Source organism: Chlorocebus sabaeus, chromosome 2 (genome assembly GCF_047675955.1).
Source record: "Chlorocebus sabaeus isolate Y175 chromosome 2, mChlSab1.0.hap1, whole genome shotgun sequence".
In the NCBI taxonomy this organism is placed as follows: domain Eukaryota; kingdom Metazoa; phylum Chordata; class Mammalia; order Primates; family Cercopithecidae; genus Chlorocebus; species Chlorocebus sabaeus.
Genome location: NC_132905.1, coordinates 32,894,351 through 32,920,693, shown reverse-complemented (window position 1 = coordinate 32,920,693; position 26,343 = coordinate 32,894,351). Strand labels below are relative to the sequence as shown.

Genomic DNA, 26,343 nt, shown 5'->3' with positions numbered 1-26,343 from the left:
TTAGAATGGCTATAATCAAAAAGTCAGACAAGAATAATTAGTGAGGATATAATGAAATTGGAACCCTCATATGTTGCCAATGGGACTGTAAAATGGTGTAACCACTGTAATAAACACTTGGCAGTTCCTGAAAAAGTTAAACATACAAGTTAGCACATGACCTGGCAATTCCACTGGCAAGTATACACTCAAGAGAAACATACAAGTTGGCATATGACCTGGCAATTCCACTCCCAAGTATACACTCAAGAGAAATGAAAACATATGTTGCCCCAAAAGTTGTACACAAACATTTTTAGCAGCATCATTCAAAATAGCCCAAAAGTAGAAACAACCCAAATGTCCATCAACAGAAGAATGGGTAAACAAAATGTGGTATAGCCACATAATGAAATAGTACTCAGCTATGAAAAGAAATGATAAAGTACTGACACAGGCTACGACTGGCATGAACATCGAAAACACTGTTTTAAGTGAAAGAAGCCAGACACAAACAGTCACATATTATATGATTCTATTTATATAAAATGTCCAGAATTGGCAAATCAATAGAGACAGAAATTCATCAGTGGTTGTCAGGGGCCAAGGGAGGAGGAATAGGGAGTAACTACTAGTAAATATGGAGTTTCTTATTGGGGTGATGAAAAACTTTTTGAAATTAGACAGTGACTATGGTTGTATAACTCTATGTAGATACTAAAGTACTGAATTTTACATTTTAAAGGGAAGAATTTCATTGTGTATAAATTATGTCTAAATAAAGCTGCTATTTTTTGAAATTGCAATAGCAGCTGCCATGTCTTGAATGCCACTGCGTGCCAGGCACAGTTGTAGGGGGTTACAAAAACTAGCTCATTTGCTGCACAGGCCAGGCCTCTGAGGATGGCATTGTTATCCTTCTTTTATAGATGAGGAAGGCAAGTTTCATAGTTAAGTCACTTGTTCCACAATCACACGGTTGGTAAGTGGCCTAAATGGGATTTGATCTGAGGTCTCAAACTCTTCACCATACATTGTACAATCTTGGACTACAGTGGAGGTGGCTGGGGACAGGTCAGAAATGAATCAGAAATAAGACTAGTTACAAGAACTCAGACTCCAGACTCGGCCAGACCACCTACAAATGTGACCTGATGCTGAACTCTGTGTATCTCCCTTAACAGAGCCAAAGGGAGGTTCTGAGACTCAGGCAAAGGCTGAGCCCATGGGAATGAGGTAAAACGTGTTAGTTTTGGACAGTTGAGAACTGTAGAAGCAGTCAAATGATGCCACAAGATCCTTCACCAGCTGAAATGCAGACATCTTGATGCAGGGAATCATCATGGAGGTTGGGGAAGATGTTGTCAGGGTCCAGAGATAAACAAGACCCCTGCCAGGGCCTCTGGAAGGCCTTCCACCCCCTCCACCCCCAATATGCAGTGCTCACAGAAATGCCCACTTCGATATTATCATGAGAGGTGTTGTTTCCAGATGGAGCCAGAGCAGAACTGGCCCACTAGGGCCCACAACCCACAGGTTATAAACTGAGGAATCTTGAGAAGGTTCTTAATTAAACAGTGTCCCTGGGTGAACCTCTGCACTGGGTCTGAAATTCTAATCATGGACTCTGTTCCCTTGGATGTCTTCAGGAACAAGTAGTTATGAAATGGTTCCAGGAATAATATTGGTTTGCAGCCTTCTAGCATCATTAGCACATTGTAATAGCACATTTTGTGCAAACTACCTTTTCCCTTTTGGATCTGGTATGGTAGGATGTTAATTAGGTACTCATGGGGCAGGCAGATTATGTAATCTGGGTCATTTGGATGCTTACAGCAGGATGACAAGGAGACAGAGCATGGTCTCTGAGTTACTTCTTCCTTATCTCCCAAAGTTTTTTTTGTGTCTTCCTTTCATCCAGAGGGACCAGGAGAAGTATAAAAGAGGTTATGGAAAGGAAAGCACTGGGGGCCACTGTCTGACTTGGTATTTCAACGCCTGCTTTGAGCTTTGCATGACCATCTGTGTACCCTTTTTCCTCAAAGCAAGAAGCAGCAGCATCCATGAATACCACTATGTGGGTTTACCCAGAGCAGAGGGCAGGAGCTTGCATGTTACACTCTGCCTCTTACGTACTCTCCCTGTTTCTTTCTCCTTCCACAGCCCCACTGCCAAAACTGTGTTTAAGCATTTCAATAAAAACACTACATTATTATGTAAACAAACCACCACTCTAGCTTTGGAAGAATGCTATCAATTTCATGAAGTCTTTGGGTAAATTCAAGAATCAACGGGTTCAGCTTCCCTTTGCAATGACTAAGCTGTTTCTCTGGAGGCAGCTCCCATCCTTCATGATGCCCTAACCATTCTCTATTTTTTTTTTTTCTAAGACAGAATCTCACTCTGTCACCCAGGCTGGAGTGAAGTGGGTGATCTTGGCTCACTGCAACCTCCGCCTCCCAGGTTCAAGCGATTCTCCTGCCTCAGCCTCCCTAGTAGCTGGTATTACAGATGTGCACCACCATGCCCGGCTAATTTTTGTATTTTAAGTAGAGATGGGGTTTCGCCATGTTGGCCAGGCTGGTCTCGAACTCTTGGCCTCATGTGATCTGCCCACCTCCCAAAGTGCTGGGATTACAGGCATGAGCCACGTGCCCAGCCAACCTGATCATTCTTCACTCTCTCATTGGGCTGTAATTGGGTAGATCTTCTGGATGCCTCTTTACTTCCTCTTTTACCTCTAGGCTGGAAACTGGTCCATGTTCCAGTAGACTGGGGCCTAATAGTACCTGAGGTTTCTACTTTTGTCTGTAGGACCTGGAATACCACATTGCCCCTTGGGTCATATTTCTGCAAAGGTTCTTTGTCTTTTCCAAAATAAACTATGTATTCTGTCTCCACAGTACTTCGAGGGGTGAGACCAAATCCAGTAAGTTTTCTAATATTTATTTTCATACCTGGTAGGATAAAATGCCTTCTAAAAGACAAAAAGATTAAGGTGAGACTGGCTCATCCATTAGTAGTTTACAGTTTCAGACAGTACCATGTTTATATGGCAATATAAAATTATTTGGTGCTCTTTCTGAGTTATTGAGTGAATATACATGGAAGGAAAGTCAGCTGGAGGAGCGGGAGAAAGAGAGGGAGAGCAGAGCCTGGCACAGTGGCTCACACCTGTAATCCCAGCACTTTGAGAGGCTGAGGCCAGAGGATTGCTTGAGGCTAGGAGTTTGAGATCAGCCTGAGTAACACAGTGAGACTCCATCCCTACAGAAAATTTTAAAAATTAGCTGGGCATGGGGGCACACACTTGTAGTCCCAGCTACTCAAGAGGCTGAGTGGGAGGATGGCTTGAGCCCAGGAGGTCAGTGCTATAGTGAGCCATGATCACACCACTGCACTCTGGTCTGGACAATGGAGTAAGACCCTGTCTCTAAAATGATTTAATTAAACTAGAAAGAAAAAGAGAGGGAGGACAATCCTTTAATAGGATTTATGAGAAGTAGTTCACTATAGAGTTATATCTTTGTTACCCAGACCAAAAATATGGGCAATGACATCTTGGGAGGTTTTAGAATACGCATATTTACATAAAAATAATGACTCCTCAAGGGTCATTATGAATTACTGAAAAATAAAATATTCATCGTTGTAAAACTGAAATTAACCTACATAAAGTTTTCCTGGAGGCTACATCTATAGAATACATTTTTGTTGAGGAGAGGTCTGCCTGGGAGTTGGTACACTCTAAGATTCACTATAAATAATTAAAAATTCAGCATCTGCAGAACAGTGCCTCCTCTCAGAGCAAAGTCAGCCAAATCTCTCAGAATCACAGAAGCAGAACCAACTTACATTTCATGACTCCTGAGGATCAGCACAGAGAGAAGGGCCAGGGAGATGCACCAGGCAGAGAAGGGGAGGGAGAGCTCAAAACATAGCACAGGACTATTTCTGGATTCTCAATATCAGCCTTTCTGGCCTGAAAGTGGTGTGATTTCAGGGTCATGGCCGCCATGTCTGGCTTGGTGCTGGAAATTATACATATTTATGTACATATTTTGTAATAAGACCAAACTTCAAAAGTCCCTAGAAGGAGTGCCATATGAAGACGGCTTTTTCAGGGGAGGAGGAGAAAATAGTTGTGAATATCAAGGCACCAGAAGTGGAAAGAAGTTGCTACTAAGAGGTGGAAAGAATCCCAACAGAAAAGGATGCAGGCCTGACATGTCAGCGACCCACTGCTTTGCACAAGTGCTGGAGGAGGAAAGGGCCACACTGCCTGGACTCCCACCAGATGCCCCATCAGTTTCCTCCTCGGTTACCCCCAGGTTCCCTTCTGCTTTCAGGATCAGAGGAACCCCAAAGCTCCCCCAATCTTTTTTATTAGTCCTATCCAAGTGATATGGATGAGGGAAATGGGCAAGGAACCAGCAGCATCTGCTGCAGGGTGTGTGTGTGTGTGTGTGTGTGTGTGCATGCACGCACATGCACATGTGTGAGAACATGTGTGTGAAATACCTCTGTAGTCTCCTCTGGAACCTGAAATCAAAGGAGACTGGAGCATGCTCTCATCCTGCCACACTAACATAGTCTTTCTGCTATTAATTTAATAAATAGATATTAAATTAAAGGATTAAGAAAATGAGTAAAATGAATAAAGTGTTCTCCCAGTGGGTTTCAGACTCTTTCTCTCTGCCTTACCTGTGCATTACCACTGAGTAAGTAAGAATAACCTTTGGCCCTAGATCCAACGCTTGAGCAAATGTGTGAAGTAGGTGAAGCATGGTTTGGTATTTTTCTAGCAGCCGTCCACCCAAAGCATCCTGGCATCGAGATGCCCATTCTCCCTCCAACTCTGCAGTGGGGGTTGCACTAGGAGGAAGTGTTATGTCACAAGAGCATCAACACCCAAACAATCCAAATTCAAATCCCAGTCCCTGGTATGACCATTTCAGAAACATTTCAGAATATCTGCTGGGCATGGTGGCTCACACGTGTAATCTCAGCACTTTGGGAGGTGAAGGTGAGAGGACTGCTTGGGCCCAGGAGACTAACCTGAGCAACAAAGTGAGACTCCCATTTCTACAGAAAAAATAAAATTAGCTGGGCCTGGTGGCATGTGCCTGTGGTGCCAGTTACACAGGAAGCTGAGGTGGATTGCTTGATTCCAGGAGGTCGAGGCTGCAGTGAGCTGTATTCATGCCACTGCACTTCAGCCTGGGCAACAGAGTGAGATTCTGTCACAAAAGAACAAACAAACAAACAAACAAAAACACAGTATCTACTAGAGCTGACCCAACAATTTCACATACACATCTAATACACATCTAATGAGTGTATTAGAAACAAGTGCTTATGTCTGCCAAGACACAAGTACACAAGTATTCATAGCATATTTATTCATATTTCCAAACTGAAAACAATTTAAATATCTACCAATGATAGAATATAAATATATTGTTTCACCATTCATACTATGGAATACTACATAGCAATGAAAAGGAATGAATTATTGCTATACACAACAGATGTAATATTGAGTGAAAGTAGTCAGATACAAAGGAGCATATACTATTAATACATGATTCCACCTACATAAAGTTTTAAAACAGGCCGAAATAATCTATGGTGGTAGACTTCGGAGGAGTGGTTATCTCTGGAGGGAGTGTTGACTGAAGGCACAAGGGAGCTTTCTGGAGTGCTGGGAATGTTCTGGATCAGGGTGTTGACTACATGGGTATATACATGGGAAAAACTCTAATGATCTATATACTTTAGGTGTGTGCACTTCATCACTTGACTCTATATTAACACATTCAATTTTTGAAAAAAAATTGTCTTAAAATTAATTTTAAGAAGTGAACCAAAAACAAATCTCAGCCTGCTTCTTTCCACCAAATGTTTTGATCATAAACAAAATACTTCAAATTTTTAATTTTAACCTCATATCCTTCACTTGTAAAGAGGGTGTTAAGAGGCCTGAGCAGTCAGGGTCATAACATTTTTTTAAAAAACATCCAATGTGCAGCATCTGTGAGAGTGCTTTGGAGACTTTAAATTGTTCTACGAACTGAGTGTGAGTTTCGGGGAGGGACATAAAAAGACCTGCAGGCACCCTTCATTCTAGATCCTTTCCAAGTGATATGTGGCAAACTACAGATTTGTCAAGAGATTTGGGTCTTATCAATTCGTCAGAACCAAAGCATAGTTATCCTACTTCTCAATTTTAGTTGCTTGACTTTTCTCCAATTATAAGAAGTGAGACTGTTCATCTGACCATCCCACTATATATAAACTCCAGACTTTTAGAGGAACATCTCCTGTTTTGTCACACTTGAATGGTTGTGGCTCTACCTGTTGCCTTCCCTTGAGAAATGTGAATTTTTACTAATATGTATCTGCATGCAAGTCGTATGGAGTTATCTTACCCATAATTTGGTAGATTTAAAAAAATGATTTCTATCCTCTCTTAGGATGAAAGTTTGGTTTCTGATTTCTTGATTATGTTCAAGTGCACCAGGAATCTGACCTAAGAAACCAGGTACTAAATGTATTCTAGGACCTAACTACCCGAGAAAACTACTTGTTGACATAGTGCTCTTTATTAAGAAAACACTTAAATTCACAAGAGATAAATATTTATCCTGTTGGCCGCAAACCCATGGAATTCTGTAAAAGTCCATTTGCAGGTCAGCAGTTTCCAGAGTGGTATCCGTTTCATTGCATGTCATTTCATTGCATTGCTCTCTTGCCCTCCATTTCTGGAGCAGGAGTCCAACCTACACCTCTCTCAGCTTTACTCCCTGACTGGCTGGTGAACTCTGCTAGAGTAGGTAGAGCACCATTAATGTTGAGACTGATCATGTAGTTTCTTATGACCAAAGAAATATGTATTTACTACCGTGCTTGATACCTAATCAGCATTCACATATGCAAACAAAATGACTTTGTGAATATTAAGAGAAAAACTAAATTCAATACCTCTACTCCTGGGTGGTTTTGATCTACATGGCATTTATTTGTCAGTTTGCTTTTCAATTCCATCCCCTGCTCTTTTCTGTATCACTGAGGGGACTGGCTTTTGCCAACTGTATTCCCCGGGCTTCCCTGTCAATTGTTTCCAGGTAGGTTCAGCCACTAAAAGGCACTAGCACTAAAAAGAAGCAGCCAACGTATTTCTGCCCTTTTCTCTTATTGGGAGGAAGGGGATGCATCTCTAGCCGTGGCTGCTTCTCTTCTGTACTTCCGGCTCCCATCATACAGCCCCTCCTTCCCATGGCCCCAAATCCCACCTACCTAGCTGGCAGAGGTTCCTACTAAGTGGCTAATGTTTCTGGGCTCCAGGGAGGCACATCCTTTCTTTATCCTTCCATCCCTAGGGGCATATCAGCTGCCTGCAGTTGCTAATCTTTGGGTTTTCTCCCTTTCTTCTTTTCTTCACTTTTTCAACATTTCTGTGTATTGTTTCCTGTATCAAATTCCCTCTGTTGGTTTCATTTTCCCAGCTGGACTCTGATGGAAAATCTCTTTCAGGAGCCGTGTACAAAACCATGATTTATTCTAAGCCCTAGTTCCTAGAGGAGGTATCTTTGCTTTCCTCCTTAATTATTTGAGAGTCTTTCTGAAAGATGCTCTTTCCTATGTCTTATTTTCCTGGTATTTTGTACTATTTGAGGTAAGGTTATATTCAGAACATTAACAGCAATCAAAAAGCTAAGTCTAGGCCAGGCACAGTGGCTCACAACTATAATCACAACACAATGGGAAGTGAGGCAGGAGGATCACTTAATCCATGTTTAAAAAAAAAAAAAAGAAAAAAGAAAAAAAAACTAAGACTGCCCAATATTGGAGAGACGCCAACTGTTCCTAAATTGATCTATCCTGTCAAAATCCTAACAGTTTTTTTTTTTTTTTTTTTCATGAAAATAGACAGTTGATTATAAGATTCGTATGAAAACGCAAAGGGCCAAAAACGGCCCATACCATCCTAAGGAAAAACAAGGTGGGAAGACCTTTTTCATCAGACATCAGGACACAGTGTCTCACACCTGTAATTCCAGCACTTTAGGAGGCCGAGGCAGGCTGATTGTTTGAGCACAGGAATTCAAGACCAGCCTGGGCAATATGATGAAATCTTGTCTTTGCAAAAAATAGAAAAAATTAGCCAGGCACAGTGACAGATGCGGGTAGTTCCAGCTACTCTGGAAGCTGAGGTGAGAGGATCACTTGAGCCTGGGAGGCAGAGGTTGCAGTGAGCTGAGATTGGGCCACCGCACTGCAGCTTGGGTGACAGAGTGAGATCCTGTCTCCAAAAAAAAAAAAAAAAAAAAAAAAAAAAAAGACTTATTTAAAATTAAGAAGATATGATGATAGAGAAAGTGTGGTGCTGCTTCAAGGAACAAATAGTTCAGTGATACGGAATGGAACAACGTTCTGGAAGAGTCTGGCAACATACCTATGGACTGTAGATATTTTTTTCTAAGTGACATTGCAGAGCAGATGGGAGAGGATGGTCACTTCAATAAAAATTTCCAGGACAACTGGGTGATAATATGCTAAAAAATGTGGCTGGGGACAGTTGTTCATGCCTATAATCCTAGCACTTTAGGAGGCCAAGGCAAGAGGATCACTTGAAGTCAGGAGTTTAAGACCAGCCTGGGCAACCCATCTCTACAAAAAAATAGAATTTGGCAAAGTGTGGTGGCAAACATCTGTAATCCTCCTCAGGAGGTTGAGGTGGAAGGATTGCTTGAGGCCAGAAGTTGGAGGCTACTGTGAGCCATGATCATGCCACTTTACTCCAGCCTGGTGACAGATCAAGACCTTGTCTCAAAAACAAAAACAAACAAACAAAAAGACTATACCCCTATCTCATGCCATGTTTATTCTAAGGCCTAGTACCTAAGAAAAAATTTGGTTTTCCTCCTTCATCCTGTTTTTGAGAGAATTCTTTAAAAATGCTTCTCCTTGGCTGGGCGCAGTGGCTCATGCCTGTAATCCCAGTACTTTGGGAGGCTGAGGCAGGTGGATCACGAGGTCAGGAGATCGAGACAATCCTGGCTAACACATTGAAAACCCATCTCTACTAAAAATAGAAAAATTAGCCGGGCGCGGTGGTGGGCGCCTGTAGTCCCAGCTACTCGGGAGGTTGAAGCAGAAGAAAGGCATGAACCCGGGAGGCGGCGCTTGCGGTAAGCCGAGATCGCGCCACTGCACTCCAGCCTGCGTGACAGAGTGAGACTCCCCGTCTCAAAAAAAAAAAAAAAAAAGCTTCTCCTTATGGCTGTTTTTTCCTCTTGTACACAGAGATCTAAATGTGAAAGGCAAAAATCATAAAAAGTTTGTACAATGATGAAAAATTTAAAAAGAAAGCTAAGTCTGAATGTGGGAACTGGCTGTAGGCCAGGGTTGCCTTTTTTTTCTTCATTCTAATTGACAATAATGAAGAGATCTTTCCTACGTCAGGACTTGATGAGTAATGAACTCAGACCAAGCCTCCAGCCTGAGAAGCCACAAAATGACGTTAACATTGTTTAACTCCATGCTTTTCAAGGGAGCAAGAAGAGAAGGAAATCACTGGAAAATTGAGATGCAGATGCTCCTGGAAGGTGGTAACTGTAGAGAATTGTTGGCCATCAGTGCATCTTAAAGAGTATTAGAACCCTTATATAATTTCAACTCTAGAGGAAAAATTGCTGCAGATCTGCAGCCAAGGAACGGCCCTCACTCAACAGCTTATTTTTCTGTACCTACTGGTCTACAGAGGTTTTAAATGGACTCTTTTGTGCCCCAAATATTGTTTTTTCAATTTTAAAAGTATTTCAGATTTCAGAAAAATGCAAAAAAGTACAAAAATTCCCATATACCTTTCTCCTCAATTCCCTGAATGCTAACATTTTGCCATACTTACCTTAGCATTCTCTTTTTCTCTATCTTTATATTTTTTTCTAAAAATGTGAAAGGAAGTTATACATACAATACCATTTTACCTCTAGATACTTCAAGGTGTGCTTCCTAAAAACAGGGATATTTTCTTACATAATCACAGTACAATTTTCTTTCTCTCTCTCTTTATTTCTTTTTTTTTTTTTTTGTATTTTTGGTAGACATGTGGTTTCACCACGTTTCTCAAGCTGGTCTTGAACTCCTGAGCTCAGGTGATCCACCCGCCTCGGTCTCCCAAAGTGTTGGGATTACAGGCGTGAGCTTCCACACCTGGCCCACAGTACAATTTTCAAAATCAGGAAATTAACATTAATACAATACAATACAACACAACACAACACAACACAATACAATACAGTAACCTATAGATCGTATTTGACATTTATCCATTGTTCCACTAATATCCTTTTTAAGACTATTCTTTTAATTATTCTGTGGCTGTGATCTTGGTGAAATACTTTCCAGCTTTTTCAGGAAGATGTAGCCATTCACCCAGCACATACAAAAAGAATTTGAACCTGATTAATTTTCAAGAAAACTAAACTGATACCTCACTTGGGCTGTGCATGCAGACATCTTCATTCCCTGAATGAAGAGAGCCCAGTGAAGTCTCACTCCGTTCCACAAAGCCTGTGTTATTCCTCTTCTGTGCAGCTCACCTGCCTGCTGCTTCTTCCCGATTGCTCATTAGGTTGAGGGAACCCACATCAAAAATATTCTGGAAGATGCTTTCACCTTTTTCTCACACATAATAACAAAAATACTTTACTGTCTCAATTTGAAAGCAAGAGAGGATGCACACAGGGTTTGTAGTATTGACTATTTCTTACCAGCAGGTTATTACAAGACCCACCCATGAGACTAAGGCTATGTTATAAAGGAGTAATTAAAGACCAAAGGGTAACAACCTGAATAAATACTCATTAGAAAAGGAGCTGTTTAAATACATTCTATTGTATCAATTCAATGTAATACATCATTCAAAAGAAGATGCAACTGTATATGTTCCAAAATAAGTCAAACCTAAATTATAGAGAGTAGTAAAGTTTTGTTGACGGAAAGAGGAATTGAGGAACCTGAGAACTGGAAACAAAGAGGGAAGGGAGACTTTTATAGTAAATCCTTTTGTATCGTCTGATTTTTTTTAACCGTGTATACGTTATGTATTCAGAGAGGGAGGAGGAAGAAAGAGAATCATGAATAGGAGATAGAATCTTGGATAGGTAGATAGATATAAAGAAAAAAAGAAAAGTTTGAGGGAACAGCAGGTCCCATATTCTCCGGCTGCACTTTTAACTTTTAAAACTATCACTGTCTTTTCCATTTTCCCTGACCAACCGTTTAGTTCTCTCTCGTTAGCAAGAGTCTTTTCCTTAGCTAGGTCGAGGAGACACAAACAGACTTCGTCATGAACACATCTCAGCACAACCACACACATGCATACAGTCTCAAACACACAGTTTTAGATTTGAAGGTGTGTGGAGGAAGATGGGGAGCAGGCTGAGGCAATCTAAGCGGGACCTCCACCGTCTCAGATCTGCACTACTCCCCTCGCCCCTCCATTCTTTGGCTCGCCTTTTCCCCCACCCCCGCTCCAGACCCTGCCCACCAGGCGACTGGACTGGCGTAAATTTCCGCCCATTTGCGTCGCCGCCTGGGGGTGCTGCTTCGTGACGTCAGGGCTGAGCTAGGGGGCGCCCGCTCCTGGCTGCCCGCCCCTCCCGGCCCTGCGGCCCCCGCCTGCCCTTTAAAAGAGCGGGGCCTGCGCCAGCCGCACCACACCGCGGGGACCAGGAGGCACGCTGGTTTCCCGGGGCTGCTCCATCGCGCCTTCCTCCTGCGCCTCGCTTCTCCGGTCCAGCCGCCATCTTCCTCTTCGCACAGGGGCCGGCGAGCGGGGCCATGCAGCCAGCGCTGCTTCTCAGCCTCCTGGGAGCCGTGGGGCTGGCGGGTGAGTGGGCGCGGCGGGCCGGTCAGCACCGCGGACAGCGCCAGCCTCGCTCTTCCCCGCCGCTCCCGCAGCCAGGCTGGCGGATCCCGGGAGAGAGAGGGGGGTTGAGGGGAAGGTTTATCTCTCGCTTCGTTTCTTCTCCTCCCTGGGTGTTTTCCTTCAACTCCTCCCACCCATTTGACTTGGAAAAAGCTAGAGGGCTTCTTAGCCCAACCAAGGGAGCCTCGTTCTTTTTATATATGAGTTTTCCTCTAGATAGGAAGGAAGAAAACGTGCCATACCTCCAAGGAAACCCCACATTTTGTATTCGCTTCTAAGATGTCACACTCTCTCTGCCCGTCTAGAGAGACCCTGTTGTCTGATTCTGTATCTGTTTGGCTTTTTAAAGCCGGGCGACTACGGAGAGGCAGGAATACATGTATGATGTTATTTAGTGCCTGCATAATTTCCCTTATTATTGTTATTGTCATGTAAGTATGATGAGATAAAAGTGAGTCCCACATGTATGTAAGAAATATCCCTTTTCTTAACATGTCCATATATAATGTGTGTGTGTGTGTGTGCTCATGTATGTACAAGTTTAATATGTTTCTCTATTTTGTATTTCCATCTCTAGGGACAGGTAATTTCTAATTTCACACTCAGAGGAATTATTTTTTTTAACCTGTGAAAGCCTCAGCATTCCTGAGAACATGTGCCCCTCATTTTTTAGTTATGAATGGAAACCGCAGTATTTTGACTTCTGTACTCCAGGAAAATTATTAGAGTACAAAATAACCACAAAAGTACCTTTGGAGTAGTAAAAAAAACAAAATGTCTTTGTCAATTTAGGAGGATAGAATTTTAAGTAGTAGATACTTGACTGTTTCCCTTTTTGTATGGAAGATTGTAGGATTAATCTTTCAAACTACCCTGAATCTCAAACAAATGATCTCTGAAGATCTGAAGTGTGTGTGTGTGCGTGTGTGTGTGTTGAAGTAGAGTCACCTATGGGTGTTGAGATACTGAGACTATTGAGAAGTAAGTATACTAGCACCAAATTAAACTACAGGTTTTCTTCAGGTGTTTTAATGATTTAGGAAATTGTTCATATCTGAGGTTGAGACTCCTACCTAGAATTGAGATATTGGCATCCATGAATATGAAGCTTTTATTGGCAGCAATTACTAGATCCAAAAGGCAGAGACAAAATGAAAGCCAGTCGTAATTATATACATTCAGAATTTGCTAAAATTCTTGTCATTCCTACAAATTCTCAATAAATGTTCTCAATTTCATTAAAGAAAATCAAATGAATATTTAGAATTATTTCTGGTCAAAATACTTTTAGAAGAGAATTGCTTTGCTTGGGAGGCTGTAGACCACAAAAACAGTGACATTTGTGGGAATGATTTAACTATTGTGGTACAATACTTACAGATCTCTTATGTAACAGAATATTTTAAATAAAAGTTTATATTTTAATAGCAGCTAGAATGAAGACATAATCTTTTTAAAAATTGAGCTATAATTTGTATATCATATAATCCACCCTTTTAAAGTATATAATTCAGTGGTTTTTGGTATATTTGCAGATTGTGCAACTATTACCACTATCAAATTTCAGAACATTTTTATCACCCCAGAAAGATACCACAAACCCATTGGCAAGTACCTCTCCATTCCCACCTCCCCGCAGCCTCTGGAAATGAGACATGTTAGCCTTCAAGTAGAGCTGGTTATTTGCAAAATTACAGGGCTGGGGGAAGCCTCAAGAAACCATCTAGCTCATTCACTTATCCTTAAGAACTTCTGAAAGGAGATGCATAACCTCCTATGGAAGCTATTGTGCACTCTAAAAATTAATATAAGGGAAGTAGTAAAATGGTATCCATATTATTCTAGGTAAAATGCTTTCTTTATCTTTTTTATTTTATTTTATTTTATTATTTTTAGACAGTCTTGCTCTGTTGGCCAGGCTAGAGTGCTCAGCTCACTGCAACCTCCATCTCCCAGGCTCAAGCAGTTCTCCTGCCTCAGCCTCCTGAGTAGCTGGGATTACAGGTGTGTGTCACCACACCCAGCTTTTTGTATATTCAGTAGAGATGGGGTTTCACCATGTTGGCCAGGCTGGTCTCGATCTCCTGACCTCAGGTGATCCGCCCGCCTCAGATTCCCAAAGTGTTGGGATTACAGGCACAAGCCACTGCACCTGGCCGGGAAAATGATTTCTAAATTCAGAAGAGCTTGTTGAACTTATTTTACAGCTATATTTTCAATCTGGTATCAAACCTTAATAATCTTAGATATTAATACATCAGAAGTTACTCTCAGATTTACCACATTATTTGATAATTTTTGTACCATTTGATTGCTTTACTTTTAACACGAGCATTAGGTTTTCTTTTTTTTTCTTATATCCCTACAGACAGAGAGCATTAGGTTTTCTGTTGTGCCACCTGAATCTTACTACATACAAAAGTAAGCTGAACTACTTTAAGGATAACAACACGCCTTCGGCTATTACCTTGTTGTCACAAATTTTACTGGAAAAATACAGAAGCACCTAGATATCTCACCAAGATGTATAACGTATGTTCCAAAGCAGACCCTAGTTTTTTTTTCCATCAAAAACGATCTGAAGAGCCTCAGTCAGAGAAACAACGGTTTCATAAATACAAACCTAAGCTACAAGTTGTCTAGAGTAATAAAAGAAAAATCTTTCTCTGCCCCCAAATCTGGTCACTATTAATACTTTGGCAATACCAGTAGTTAATAAAAACATCTATTTTACATTTGTAAAAAAAAAAAAAAAAAAAAAAAAAAGGAAAGTATTAGCAAGAAACTGCATTATCAAGAAGGCTTAGTAAAGCAGGGTTTTTTAAAAGTCATCTGATTTATTAGGGGAGTTATTTTCTCTCATAGTCATTTATTTCCAGAGGAAATTACAGATTTCCGGTGGAAAGAGAAAGTGCTGAAGTGGGTGTGTTCTCAAATAGCCATTTGGAGGATGAAAGAACAGTTGAGTATATTGGACCTTGGGTACCAAAAGTGGGCCAACTGGATCTTGCCTGATAAGCATTTCAGGAAAAACTTGGTGTCGTCTTAGCTCGTTAGCTACTTCTCAAATATATTTTAATGATTCTAATGGGCTGCATAAGTTTGGGCTTCCTGAAACAATTGAAGTGATCCCAGATCATCCTTTGAAAAGAAAAATTTAGTAAAGTAAATGAATAGGTGTTTTATTTCCAGGTTGAGCCCCATGATATGTAATTGATAGGGGGTGGGGAATGTTTAAAGAGGCTTTCCTTGCATTCTGCAAGGAAAGGTCAGGTTGCTGCATTTGAATAGCTTTTATGTCTGATGTCTGAGAACTTGCCCCAGCCAGCTCTACTCTCTTCTCAGGGACTTAAAATAATTTTCTGCACTGAGCTTCTCCTGCTCAGCTGCCTGCTACAGGGAATGCCAGGAGAACTATGGAGATGGACTTATATGTAAATGCTTTGGGCTGTTCTAATAGAAAGGGCTTAGAACAAAGTCAAAGTGAAAAAATAATCAAAGCAGCTTTGAGAGAGAAAAAAAATGGCACTGAAAAATTAAAATTACCTGAAGCATTTTCTAAGAAGACAAAGCAACTTCAAACACTGTTGTAAGATAGGCAGAATCCCATGACATTTTATTGAAATAAATTAAAATTTTTCTTTTAAAATATTCATATAAACCAATGGTTAAATACCAATTTGCATATAATATTATGGACTTGATGCTAAACTAGGAGGGTTAGATATCTGCTGTGTTCTTTACATGGTTGCAAACAGTGTGGAGGAAGAGAAACACAATGTTGATATGGATGCACAAACGAGCTTGTTCAGGCAAAGGCCTTGCAGGTAAAAAATGAGGTAATTAATTATGGAAGACACCCATAACCATGTTTTTGTCAAGGAAGTAAGTTTTGGGAGGATATATTTTTGGAAACAGAGATAGGGAGTGAGAGCCACAGATCTTTACCCATTTGGAGTAGGCAGAGAAGATCGAGGAGGGCATTCTTGTTTTATTAGACTTAGTTTGGTTTAAACTTTTTTTTTTCTTTTTGAAACGGAGTCTCGCCCTGTCACCCAGGCTGGAGTGCAGTGGCACGATCTTGGCTCACTGCAACCTCCGCCTCCCGGGTTCATGCAATTCTCCTGCCTCAGCCTCCCGAGTAGCTGGGACTACAGGCGCATGCCACCATGCCTGGCTAATTTTTTGTATTTTTAGTAGAGATGGGGTTTCACCGTGTTAGCCAGGATGGTCTCGATCTCCTGACCTCATGATCCACTGGCCTTGGCCTCCCAAAGTGCTGGGATTACAGGTGTGAGCCACCGCGCCTGGCCCTAGTTTAAACTTTTAATTGAAGTAAAATATATAGAAAATTGAACGGATCATGAGTATACAGCTTAATAAGCACACCTATGTAACCAGCATTGAGATTTTAAAAAGGGACATTTCTGGTACCCCAGAAGACCCCTCCTTTTCTGTGGTCTAGATTTGATTTATACCGGATCTAAAATAACATTTGTTTCCAAATATATTTAAGACATTGCCAGGGGAAAAACAACAACTAATGTGGGGTGATTTTGTGGGTTTGGGGTCACACAGCTTCCAAAACCCAACTCAAGTCATTTTCCATTCTTTTTCTCCTTGAAAGCTGTCAATTCCATGCCAGTGGATAACAGGAACCACAATGAAGAAATGGTAAGTTGCAAAGTCAATCTTAGAATCTAGACTTGTATCTAGACTCTAGATTCTCCCAGTCCCTATTACACCAAACCAAACACATGCATGACATAATCTTACAAAGCCAGGTTTTCATCACTGACAGAATGTGGGCAAGGGATGCCCCTCCTGCACTAAGCTCCTATCTCCTGTCAGGATGGTTTAGCGCCCCTGAGGATAGCTGTGCCATTGGTTCAGAAACAGATGTTTATTTCCCTTCTCCAGATAATCCCTAATCAGTGCCTTCTTGCATTGTTCTGTGTAGAGGTTTGGAAGATTTCACTCTGTTCCTGTAAATCTGTATCTCTGCCCTAAGAATACTGCATCAGCGCAGGTCACGTAGTCAAGCCTTCCTTGACAGCAGCTCTGGGTTGAGTAGTCTGTCATCCAGTGACACCAGCTTCTCCAACCTGCTTTCGGGTTTTCCCCCAGGTGACTCGCTGCATCATTGAGGTCCTCTCAAATGCCTTGTCGAAGTCCAGCGCTCCGCCCATCACCCCTGAGTGCCGCCAAGTCCTGAAGAAGAGTAAGTGTCCCGCACTGCAGACAGATCTTTGTTGCTGCAGTGCTCCTTGTTCCTATTCCCTCCACATCTCCTTCCTGTTTATCTACAAATGGCCTGGGGGCATAAAGCACTAGGAAGAGTGTTGATTGACTGGGCCAGTATCTGGGAGACAGAAGATATGACTCCTAGTTCCTGCTTTACCACTTCGCAGCTGTGTGACTATGGGGAAGACGCTTTGTTTCTCTAGGTGTATTTCCTCAAAGTAAAATGAAGGAGTTGAACTCAATGATAGTCTTTCAGATGTCTATCCATTCTTAAATTCCTTAGTTCCATAGTTTGGATTTTTAGAACAGGACTTCATTTGTGTGCAGGGAATGTGGGAAATGCTGGTTTGTGATTAGATGAGGAGGGGGTTTCTGGAAGTGTTGGAAGATGATAGAAGGAGATTTAAAAATCATTCTTCTCTTTGCCTTTTACTCTTCTGACACTGAGAAGCACAAGCTGAGAAGCAGGAATCTTAGAAAGGTGACTTAAAACTTCTGGCCTATTTACACAACAAATTAGCTAAGATATTTTAATGCACAGCTTACCAGAATAGAAGGTACCACCAAATGGTGCCAGAAGTTCCAGGCCTGAGAACTGGAAGGGTTTCACGTAGAGGCAGTGCATTCCAGTGAGGCAGACTAATGGCTTTCTGAGTCCAGCCTGTGAAGTGTTCTCAATATGAAACCATTTCTGCTGAAAATAAAATTTGAACAGTGATATAAGCAGTACCCATTGGAAATTGACATTATGAGGTCAATTTTACAAGACTGTGCAGTCTTTATTATGCATGCAGCCAAACTGATTCAAACAAATCCAGAAAACACTGCCCTCTTCAACACTGTCCTCTGCTTTTAAACTTTTAGTCAGGCTGTGAACAGTAGATTTTATCTTATTTTTTCACCTTTAAAAATCTTTCAGGTGGGCGCAGTGGCTCACGCCTATAATCCCAGCACTTTGGGAGGCTGAGGCAGGTGGATCACCTGAGGTCAGGAGTTCGAGACCAGCCTGGCCAACATGGTGAAACCCTGTCTCCACTAAAAATGCAAATAAATAAATAAATAAATAAACAAACCAGATATGGTGGCAGGTGCGTGTAATCCCACTACTTGGGAGGCCGACACAGGAGAATCGCTTGAACCCGGGAGGCAGAAATTGCAGTGAGGCAAGATTGCGCCATTGCCCTCCAGCCTGGGCAACAAGAGTAAGGCTCGGTCTAAAAAAAAAAAAAAAAGGTCTCTCATTGCCACCAGCCTGGCCAACATGGTGAAACCCCATCTCTACTAAAAATACAGCAACTAGCCGGGTGTGGTGGCGGGCACCTGTAATCCCAGCTACTCAGGAGGCTGAGAAAGGAGAATCTCTAGAACCTGGGAAGCAGAGGTTGCAGTGAACTGAGATCACAGCATTGCACTCCAACCTGGGTGCAGCCTGGGTGGCAGAGTGAGACTCCATCAAAAATAAACAAACAAAAAACAAAACCAAAAAAACCACCTTTCATTGTCAGACAAGACTCTCTTGCTATAGCTACACATGAACCCTCATGCATGAAATGGTAAAAAAGCAAGTAGCGATCGGCCAGAAGAGTAACCTGAGGCCGGGTGCAGTGGCTCACACCTGTAATCCCAGCACTTTGGGAGGCTGCGGCAGGGCAAATCACGAGGTCAGGAGATTGAGACCATCCTGGCTAACATGGTGAAACCCCGTCTCTACTAAAAATACAAAAAATTAGCCGGGTGTGGTGACATGCGCCTGTAGTCCCAGCTACTCCGGAGGCTGAGGCAGGAGAATTGCTTGAACCTGGGAGGCGGAAGTTGCAGTGAGACGAGATCGCCCAACTGCACTCCAGCCTGGGTGACAGAGAGAGACTCTGTCTAAAAAAAAGAGGAAGAAGAGTAACCTGAATTAACTCAATCTGCCTTTGGGGGCTTCAGGGTAACAATGGTAGCTATGGGGGTCTGAGCCTTTAGGGACCCCAGAAACAGTGGCTGGAAGCTTTCCTACCACTTCCATCCCACATACCTCTTTCTGAGTTTCTTTCCAACTTCTTTTTTCCAGAAGTTACAGGAAGTGAGTAAGAGCAGAGTGGGTCACTAGGCAGAGAGTAAAGGCCGCTCCTTTTGGCAAACCCATCTTGGTATCTCCCTTTCCCTTACTTTGTTTACTAGACCAATGCAAAAGTGAGGGGTCTGTCCTATCAGGTCACCAAAGAACCCCAATTGCTTAGGAAAAGTTGCCTATGCCTGCCTGCCAAGATCTTAGCCCTTAGATTATGGCATAGTAACTCTAGCCTCTGCTCCAGCCCTGATTATGCCCTGAGGTCTTTTGATGTCTGTTGAGAGAAACGTAGGGAAACTGGGAAAAATCAAATGACCCATGTATCTAAGGATCCTGGAGATGTTATACCCAGAGAGTGACAGAATGCTGAGATGGGGAAGGTTTAAGAGCTCCTCTGTGGTTGAGCCTTAAACACCAGCCAGGGCTAGACAGACAAATAACACAAAGGAGTCAGGCAGGACAGGAAGTGACTCACAGACTGGAGGGCACCTGCCTTTTCTGAGGGGGAGCAGATAATTCTCAGCTCTAATCCCATTATGGAGAAATACAGACTGTGTTGTCAGATCTTGGGATTTTTCAAAAGAAGTTAAAATTTTGATTTTTAAAAGACATCTGCTGGTATTTTTGTATCACTTCTGAATTCAAATGTACTAACACTGCTGTCTAGGTCAAACAGAATTCACCTCTGAGGCACCAGTTTGCAACTTTTATCCTATTCTAGTTTTCTCTCTCTTGTTGGTGTGTCCTAAACTGATCAGAAGACTGGAGGAGCTTTTGCCCGACTGGTTAGGTGACTGCCTTTATACAGCCTCTGTTCCACCCCACGCCCATCTCCACTCCCACTCCTACTTGCATGTCTCTGAGTCAGCATATACTCACTAAGCAAATGAGTATTTGGGGAGTAGGACAGAATCATTGTTTCATGGATTTAAGAGACCTCAGGGAACACATAGTCTAATTTCTTAACAGGTACAAGAATCTCTTTGACTAGGGTTGATCTGGTCATCCTTACAGCATGACAGATGCATTTCCCTGTTTTTGTTTGAAAGTAAGCGTGAGCTTCACACCTTGATTTTACAGATTGACAGTGAGTGTGTGCTGCTAATCACAGCCCTCTTCCAGGCTCACCTGCGGGGACTTAAAGCTAAATTTAGTAGGAAGAGCTAAGCCTTAGGCACGGGCTGCTCAGGCAGTACATATTTAATTGGGAAAAAATAAAAATACTTCTGTTCCTGACACTTAAGACTCACAAACCAGTAGGTAGTAGGAAAGGGGCCACAGTGACTCTGCCCCTGGAGGCTGAGATCTTGTCTGATCAGCTCTATTTCAACCGACGCTCAGAATGACATCAGTATCTGTCTGTCTTAGTCAACTCGGGCTGCTATATCAAATACCATAGATTGGATGGCTTAAACAACCAACATTTATTTTTCACAGTTAGAGTGGTTTGAAGTCCAAGGTCAGAGTGTCTGATGAGGGCTCACTTCCTGGCTTATAGACGGCTGCCTTCTGTCACTATATCCTCATCTGGTGGAGACAGAAATCATCTCTTTCTCATATCTCCTTTCTTAGGGCACTAATCCCATTGTAAGGGCTGTACCTTGATGACCTAATTACCTGTCAGAGGCCCCACCTCCACATGCTGTCACATTGAGGATGAGGGCTTCAACATTTTGGAATCACACAAACATTTAGTCAATAGCACTGCCCAGAACCACATGCTTCCCTGTGCCCATCTGGCTAGCCATGCCCCAATGCCATACACACCACCACTGGCTTTTAAGAGGCAAAGAGACTGGTGACAGATGGGCCTTCCCTCAGATGTCTGGAAAAGGCCAGGGACATTTTCATTGCCTCATAAACATGAGAATATTATTATCGTGCCAGACTGGGCTTTAAACAGAGAGGTACGGAGAGTCCACTATTTCTTGGACATTTTTACAAAACAAATAATTTTTTTCCACTTTGCAAATATCATTTCAAAATGACTTATCAGTGCCACCCAATAGAAATATAATGTGAGCCACAAATATAATTTCAAATTTTATAGTAGCCACATTTAAAAAGTAAAAAGAGACAGGTGGAAATTAATTTCAATAATATATTTTATTTTTATCCAATTTTTTCCGATATATAATTTTATATATCTGATCTATTTGAAATATATATTAGCCAATACATCCAAAATATTATTTCAACATATAATGATATAAAAATTGTTGAGATTATTTCACATTATTCTTTATTCTCAGAAGTCTGATGTGTATCTTACATATATAGCATGTCTCAGATCGAACCAGCCACATTTGAAGTGCTCAACAGCACTTGGGCATACGATGCCTGCAGTGTAGACCCAGAGTTGTCAGTGGCCTTGGCTTCAGGCATTTTATCTGAACTCTGTGACATAGCTTGAAATCCAAGCCCTCCCAGCTAACAACTGAGACAGTGCTAACTGCCTATCTCCTTTCCTGGGGTGCCCTTGAATTAAGGAGGGTTTAGTAAAGGAGCTATTGATATTTGGAAAAGGTGGAGGAGAACAGCATTCAATTAAAATATCAGTTATACCATGTACTCTGACTCAGGAAACACAAAGATAACTCATTGTGCTGAAGTTTATTCCCAACATCTGAGAACATGTTGAGTACATGGAACCTGAGTGAAAAAAGAAATGGCCCTTTCCACTGATGTGTAGTTTTCTCAGGCAAGAAATGTACACCCTTATCACCAACTACTAAGTTATAGATCACATATTGCTAGGTTGAGTCTACAGTTGATTGGATAATAAAAGTCTGATATAAACTAATCATTTCAAATGTTTAAATCCTCCTTTGAATCTTGATATTTCTTAGTTTGGCTAGTTAGCTATCTAGCTGGATAATTGTTAGAGCTATTCACATACTGCCAACTTTTTAACTCCTATGTGAAGAAAATATGGAAAGAATGGTCTTGGATTATACCATGCTGAGTCTCAATGTCTGCACAAAGAAGAGGCTGGACTGGATTAGATGAATTCTAAGATGTTTTCTGCCTCTAAATTCTAATATTTCATAAATCCATATCTGGATTTCAGTTTGATCATTGGCAGTACCAATGAGAGAAGCTGGCTGGGTATTATGAAGACATAAAAATGTAGACAGTTTATTACTAAATTTAAACACAGTCAAGGAGCTTTCATAGCCTTTACTTTCAAAAGGAATCTGAGTAGATTCTTCATTAATTTAAATAATTATCCAAGCAATTTTCAGTGTCATCAGGATGTGTAGTGATTACTGAGGCTGGTGCTTGTCGAACCACAAGCAATTCTGAAGTTATACCTACTCTTCATTTTCATTATAGGTAGAAAAGACGTCAAAGACAAAGAGACAACTGAAAATGAAAACACAAAGTTTGAAGTAAGATTGTTAAGAGACCCAGATGATGCCTCGGAAGCCCACGGGTCCTCCAGCAGGGAGGAGGCAGGAGCTCCAGGGGAGGAGGACACCCAAGGCCCAACCAAGGCAGACATAGAGGAGTGGGCAGAGGGAGGCGGGCACAGCCGAGAGCGAGCAGATGAGCCCCAGCAGAGCCTCTATCCCTCCAACAGCCAAGTCTCCGAAGAAGCAAAGACACGCCATTCTGAGAAGAGTGAGAGAGAGGATAAGGAGGAGGAGGAGGAGGGAGAGAACTATCAAAAAGGGGAGCAAGGGGAAGATGGCAGTGAAGAGAAACACCTTGAAGAGCCAGGAGAGACACAAAACGCTTTCCTCAATGAAAGAAACCAGGCTATAAAAAAAGAGGAGTTAGTGGCCAGATCTGAAACACATGCTGCCGGGCACGCTGAGGAGAAGACGCATAGCCGGGAGAAGAGCAGCCAGGAGAGTGGAGAGGAGGCAAGGAGCCAGGAGAAACACCCCCAGGAGTCTAAAGGCCAACCCCGAAGTCAGGAAGAATCTGAGGAAGGTGAGGAAGATGCCACCTCTGAGGTGGACAAACGACGCACGAGGCCCAGACACCACCACGGGAGGAGCAGGCCTGACAGGTCCTCTCAAGGAGGGAGTCTTCCCTCTGAGGAAAACGGACACTCCCTGGAGGAATCTGAGGAGTCAAACCTGGGCATGGCCAGTTTAGGGGAAAAGAGGGACCACCATTCAACCCACTACAGGACTTCAGAGGAAGAACCCGAATATGGAGAAGAAATAAAGAGTTATCCAGGCGTCCAGGCCCCTGAGGACCTGGAGGGGGAGCGCTATAGGGGCAGAGGAAGTGAGGAATACAGGGCTCCAAGACCTCAGAGTGAGGAGAGTTGGGATGAGGAGGACAAGAGAAACTACCCCAGCTTAGAGGTTGATAAGATGGCACATGGATATGGTGAAGAAAGTGAGGAAGAGGGGGGCCATGAGCGGGGAAAGGGACGCCATCACAGAGGCAGAGGAGGGGAGCCACGTGCCTATTTCATGTCTGACGCCAGAGAAGAGAAAAGGTTCTTGGGTGAAGGACACCACCGTGTCCAAGAAAGCCTGATGGACAAGGCAAGGAGACGTCCACAAGGTGCGTGGAAAGAGCTGGACAGAAATTATCTCAACTATGGTGAGGAAGGAGCCCAAGGGAAGTGGCAGCAGCAGGGAGACCTGCAGGACACTAAAGAAAACAGGGAGGAAGCTAGGTTTCAAGATAAACAATATGGCTCCCATCACACAGCTGAAAAGAGGAAGAGATTAGGGGAGCTGTTTAACCCATACTACGACCCTCTCCAGTGGAAGAGCAGCCATTTTGAAAGAAGAGACAACATGGATGACAATTTTCTCGAGGGTGAAGAGGAAAATGAGCTGACCTTGAATGAGAAGAATTTCTTCCCAGAATACAACTATGACTGGTGGGAGAAAAAGCCCTTCTCGGAGGATGTGAACTGGGGGTATGAGAAGAGAAACCTTGCCAGGGTCCCCAAGCTGGACCTGAAAAGGCAGTATGACAGGGTGGCCCAACTGGACCAGCTCCTTCACTACAGGAAGAAGTCAGCCGAGTTTCCAGACTTTTATGATTCTGAGGAGCCGATAAGCACCCGCCAGGAGGCAGAAAATGAAAAGGACAGGGCTGACCAGACAGTCCTGACAGAGGACGAGGTACAGTGTGGGGCTTCTGCTTAAAATTACTTACTTTGGTCAATGTTAGCACATTATGTTCAAGACTATCCGATATTAACGGGGAGAAATTGGTGGGAATTAATCACTATGAAAATGGTGACCTAGTAACGGAGTGGAGGCCACCTTGGGGGTCGGTTTCCACCTACCTTTAGCCATCGTCCACATCCTTGCCCACCTCACTCGGTCGCATTGCTTCTCAACTTTGTCTGCACACTGGGGTCACCTGGAGAGCATGAAAATTTACTGTTAGAGATTCTGTCTACTTAGTGCCCGGGGTGCTGCCTGATCATAATATTTTAAAGCTTCCAGATGATTGCAGCGTTCAGCCAAGGTTGACAACTACTGTTCTGGTATCTTCCCCTTGGTCATCTGTCTGTTCACCACTCTCTCCCTGAGGTAGGGAGAATAGGTGATAGAGAAGTTTACTTGCTTGGCTATTTAGTTTGCTATCTTTGTTATTTCATGCCCTACTGCCGTCAGAAATTTATATCTGGGAGAGGTAACTCTGTTGGAGCTGTACCTACCCAAGCAATGTTTTTTTCCTAATATTGATTATGTAGGTTGGTGCTTCTCAAAGTTGAATGTGCATCGGGATCATGAGGGATTCCTAGCCCCCAGAGTTTCTCATTTAGTAGGTCGCAGGTGAGACCCCAAAGTCTGCATTTCTGACAAGTTCCTGGCTGATGCCACCGGTCAGGGGACCACACTTTGAGAGTTACTGATGTAGGTTGACTAATGTAGCTTCCAACATGCCTAAAATTCCCCTTTCCATTCGTACTCCATCCAACTATAGCAAAATAAATTGGTTCGGGACCTCATGCCTCCACTTTTCTGTATTTTCCAGAAAAAAGAACTTGAAAACTTGGCTGCAATGGATTTGGAACTACAGAAGATAGCTGAGAAATTCAGCCAAAGGGGCTGACTGTCATTGGAGCAGAGGGCACTGTTAAGAAGCAGCCCTCACATGATCTGTTTTTCACCACTTCACTGAGAAGACACCATTTATCTATCCAAGGACAGAAAGTAGAACTTACTATTCGTTAAATGTTTGACACAATTGGAAATGTCTTTAATTTTTGCCAGAATGCTATTGAAAATGTGAATTGCATGACTTGTAGCATATTCTTTTCCACAAAATAGACATATTAACATGCTTGTGACAATGACTGTGCTACTGTCTTTGGAAAAATGTTTGTCTCAGTTGGAAATAATAAAAGATTCACCTGAGACCAAAAGCTTCATTGTTCTCAGCTTCTTTTGGGCAAAGAGGGAGGAGTGTGACTTTTCAAATCTATTCTTTGAAGTAAATTGCAGAAGATGGCCCTAGGATTTGTTGGGTTTTGGATGCATAACAGGATAAAAAAGCAAACCTTTTGAAGTAATGTGCAGGATATAAAGAGAAATAGATTAGAAAAAGATATCTACTCCCTTATGCTGAGAGAGATTACAGGGGCTTGAAGAACCTGTTTCAAAAACAATCATATGATATTACTTAAAAACTTCCGTTATGTAAAGAGCTCTAGAAGTAGCCAACCGAAGTTCATTTTTCAGGGCTTAGAAGAAAGCTTGGATGAGGGGAAGAATTCCAGGGTGGAAGTGAAAACATCTGGCCTGTCCAGACAGATCTCTGGCCCCTCAGATCTTGTCGGATTTCTACTCCTTAAGAATATAGAGGCGGCTGGACGTGGTGGCTCACACCTGTAATCCCAGTACTTTGGGAGGCTGAGGCAGGCAGATCACGAGGTCAGGAGTTTGAGACCAGCCTGGCTAATATGGTGAAACTCCGTCTCTAATAAAGATCCAAAAAGGCCGGGCGCGGTGGCTCAAGCCTGTAATCCCAGCACTTTGGGAGGCCGAGACGGGCGGATCACGAGGTCAGGAGATCGAGACCATCCTGGCTAACACGGTGAAACCCCGTCTCTACTAAAAAATACAAAAAACTAGCCGGGCATGGTGGCGGGCGCCTGTAGTCCCAACTACTCGGGAGGCTGAGGCAGGAGAATGGC

The 26,343-nt window shown here is 42.6% G+C and overlaps 1 protein-coding gene across 1 annotated transcript; it reads left to right on the top strand.

Annotated features, from left to right (window-relative positions):
* The first annotated feature begins 11,576 nt into the window (after positions 1–11,576).
* Positions 11,577–25,572, top strand: CHGB (chromogranin B). The gene is made up of 5 exons (XM_008018771.3): positions 11,577–11,878; positions 16,545–16,591; positions 17,045–17,138; positions 22,554–24,316; positions 25,182–25,572. Exons 1-5 carry the CDS (start codon positions 11,830–11,832, stop codon positions 25,257–25,259), a joined length of 2,031 nt encoding a protein of 676 aa, XP_008016962.3. The 5' UTR covers positions 11,577–11,829; the 3' UTR covers positions 25,260–25,572.
* The last annotated feature ends 771 nt before the right edge of the window (positions 25,573–26,343 follow it).

Excerpts from the sequence above, each read along its gene's own strand:
- CHGB (XM_008018771.3), top strand. The coding sequence starts at position 11,830 with ATGCAGCCAGCGCTGCTTCTCAGCCTCCTGGGAGCCGTGGGGCTGGCG. Across the intron at positions 11,879-16,544 it reads GGGAGCCGTGGGGCTGGCGG|CTGTCAATTCCATGCCAGTG; the intron begins GTGAGTGGGCGC and ends TCTCCTTGAAAG. Across the intron at positions 16,592-17,044 it reads GGAACCACAATGAAGAAATG|GTGACTCGCTGCATCATTGA; the intron begins GTAAGTTGCAAA and ends GTTTTCCCCCAG.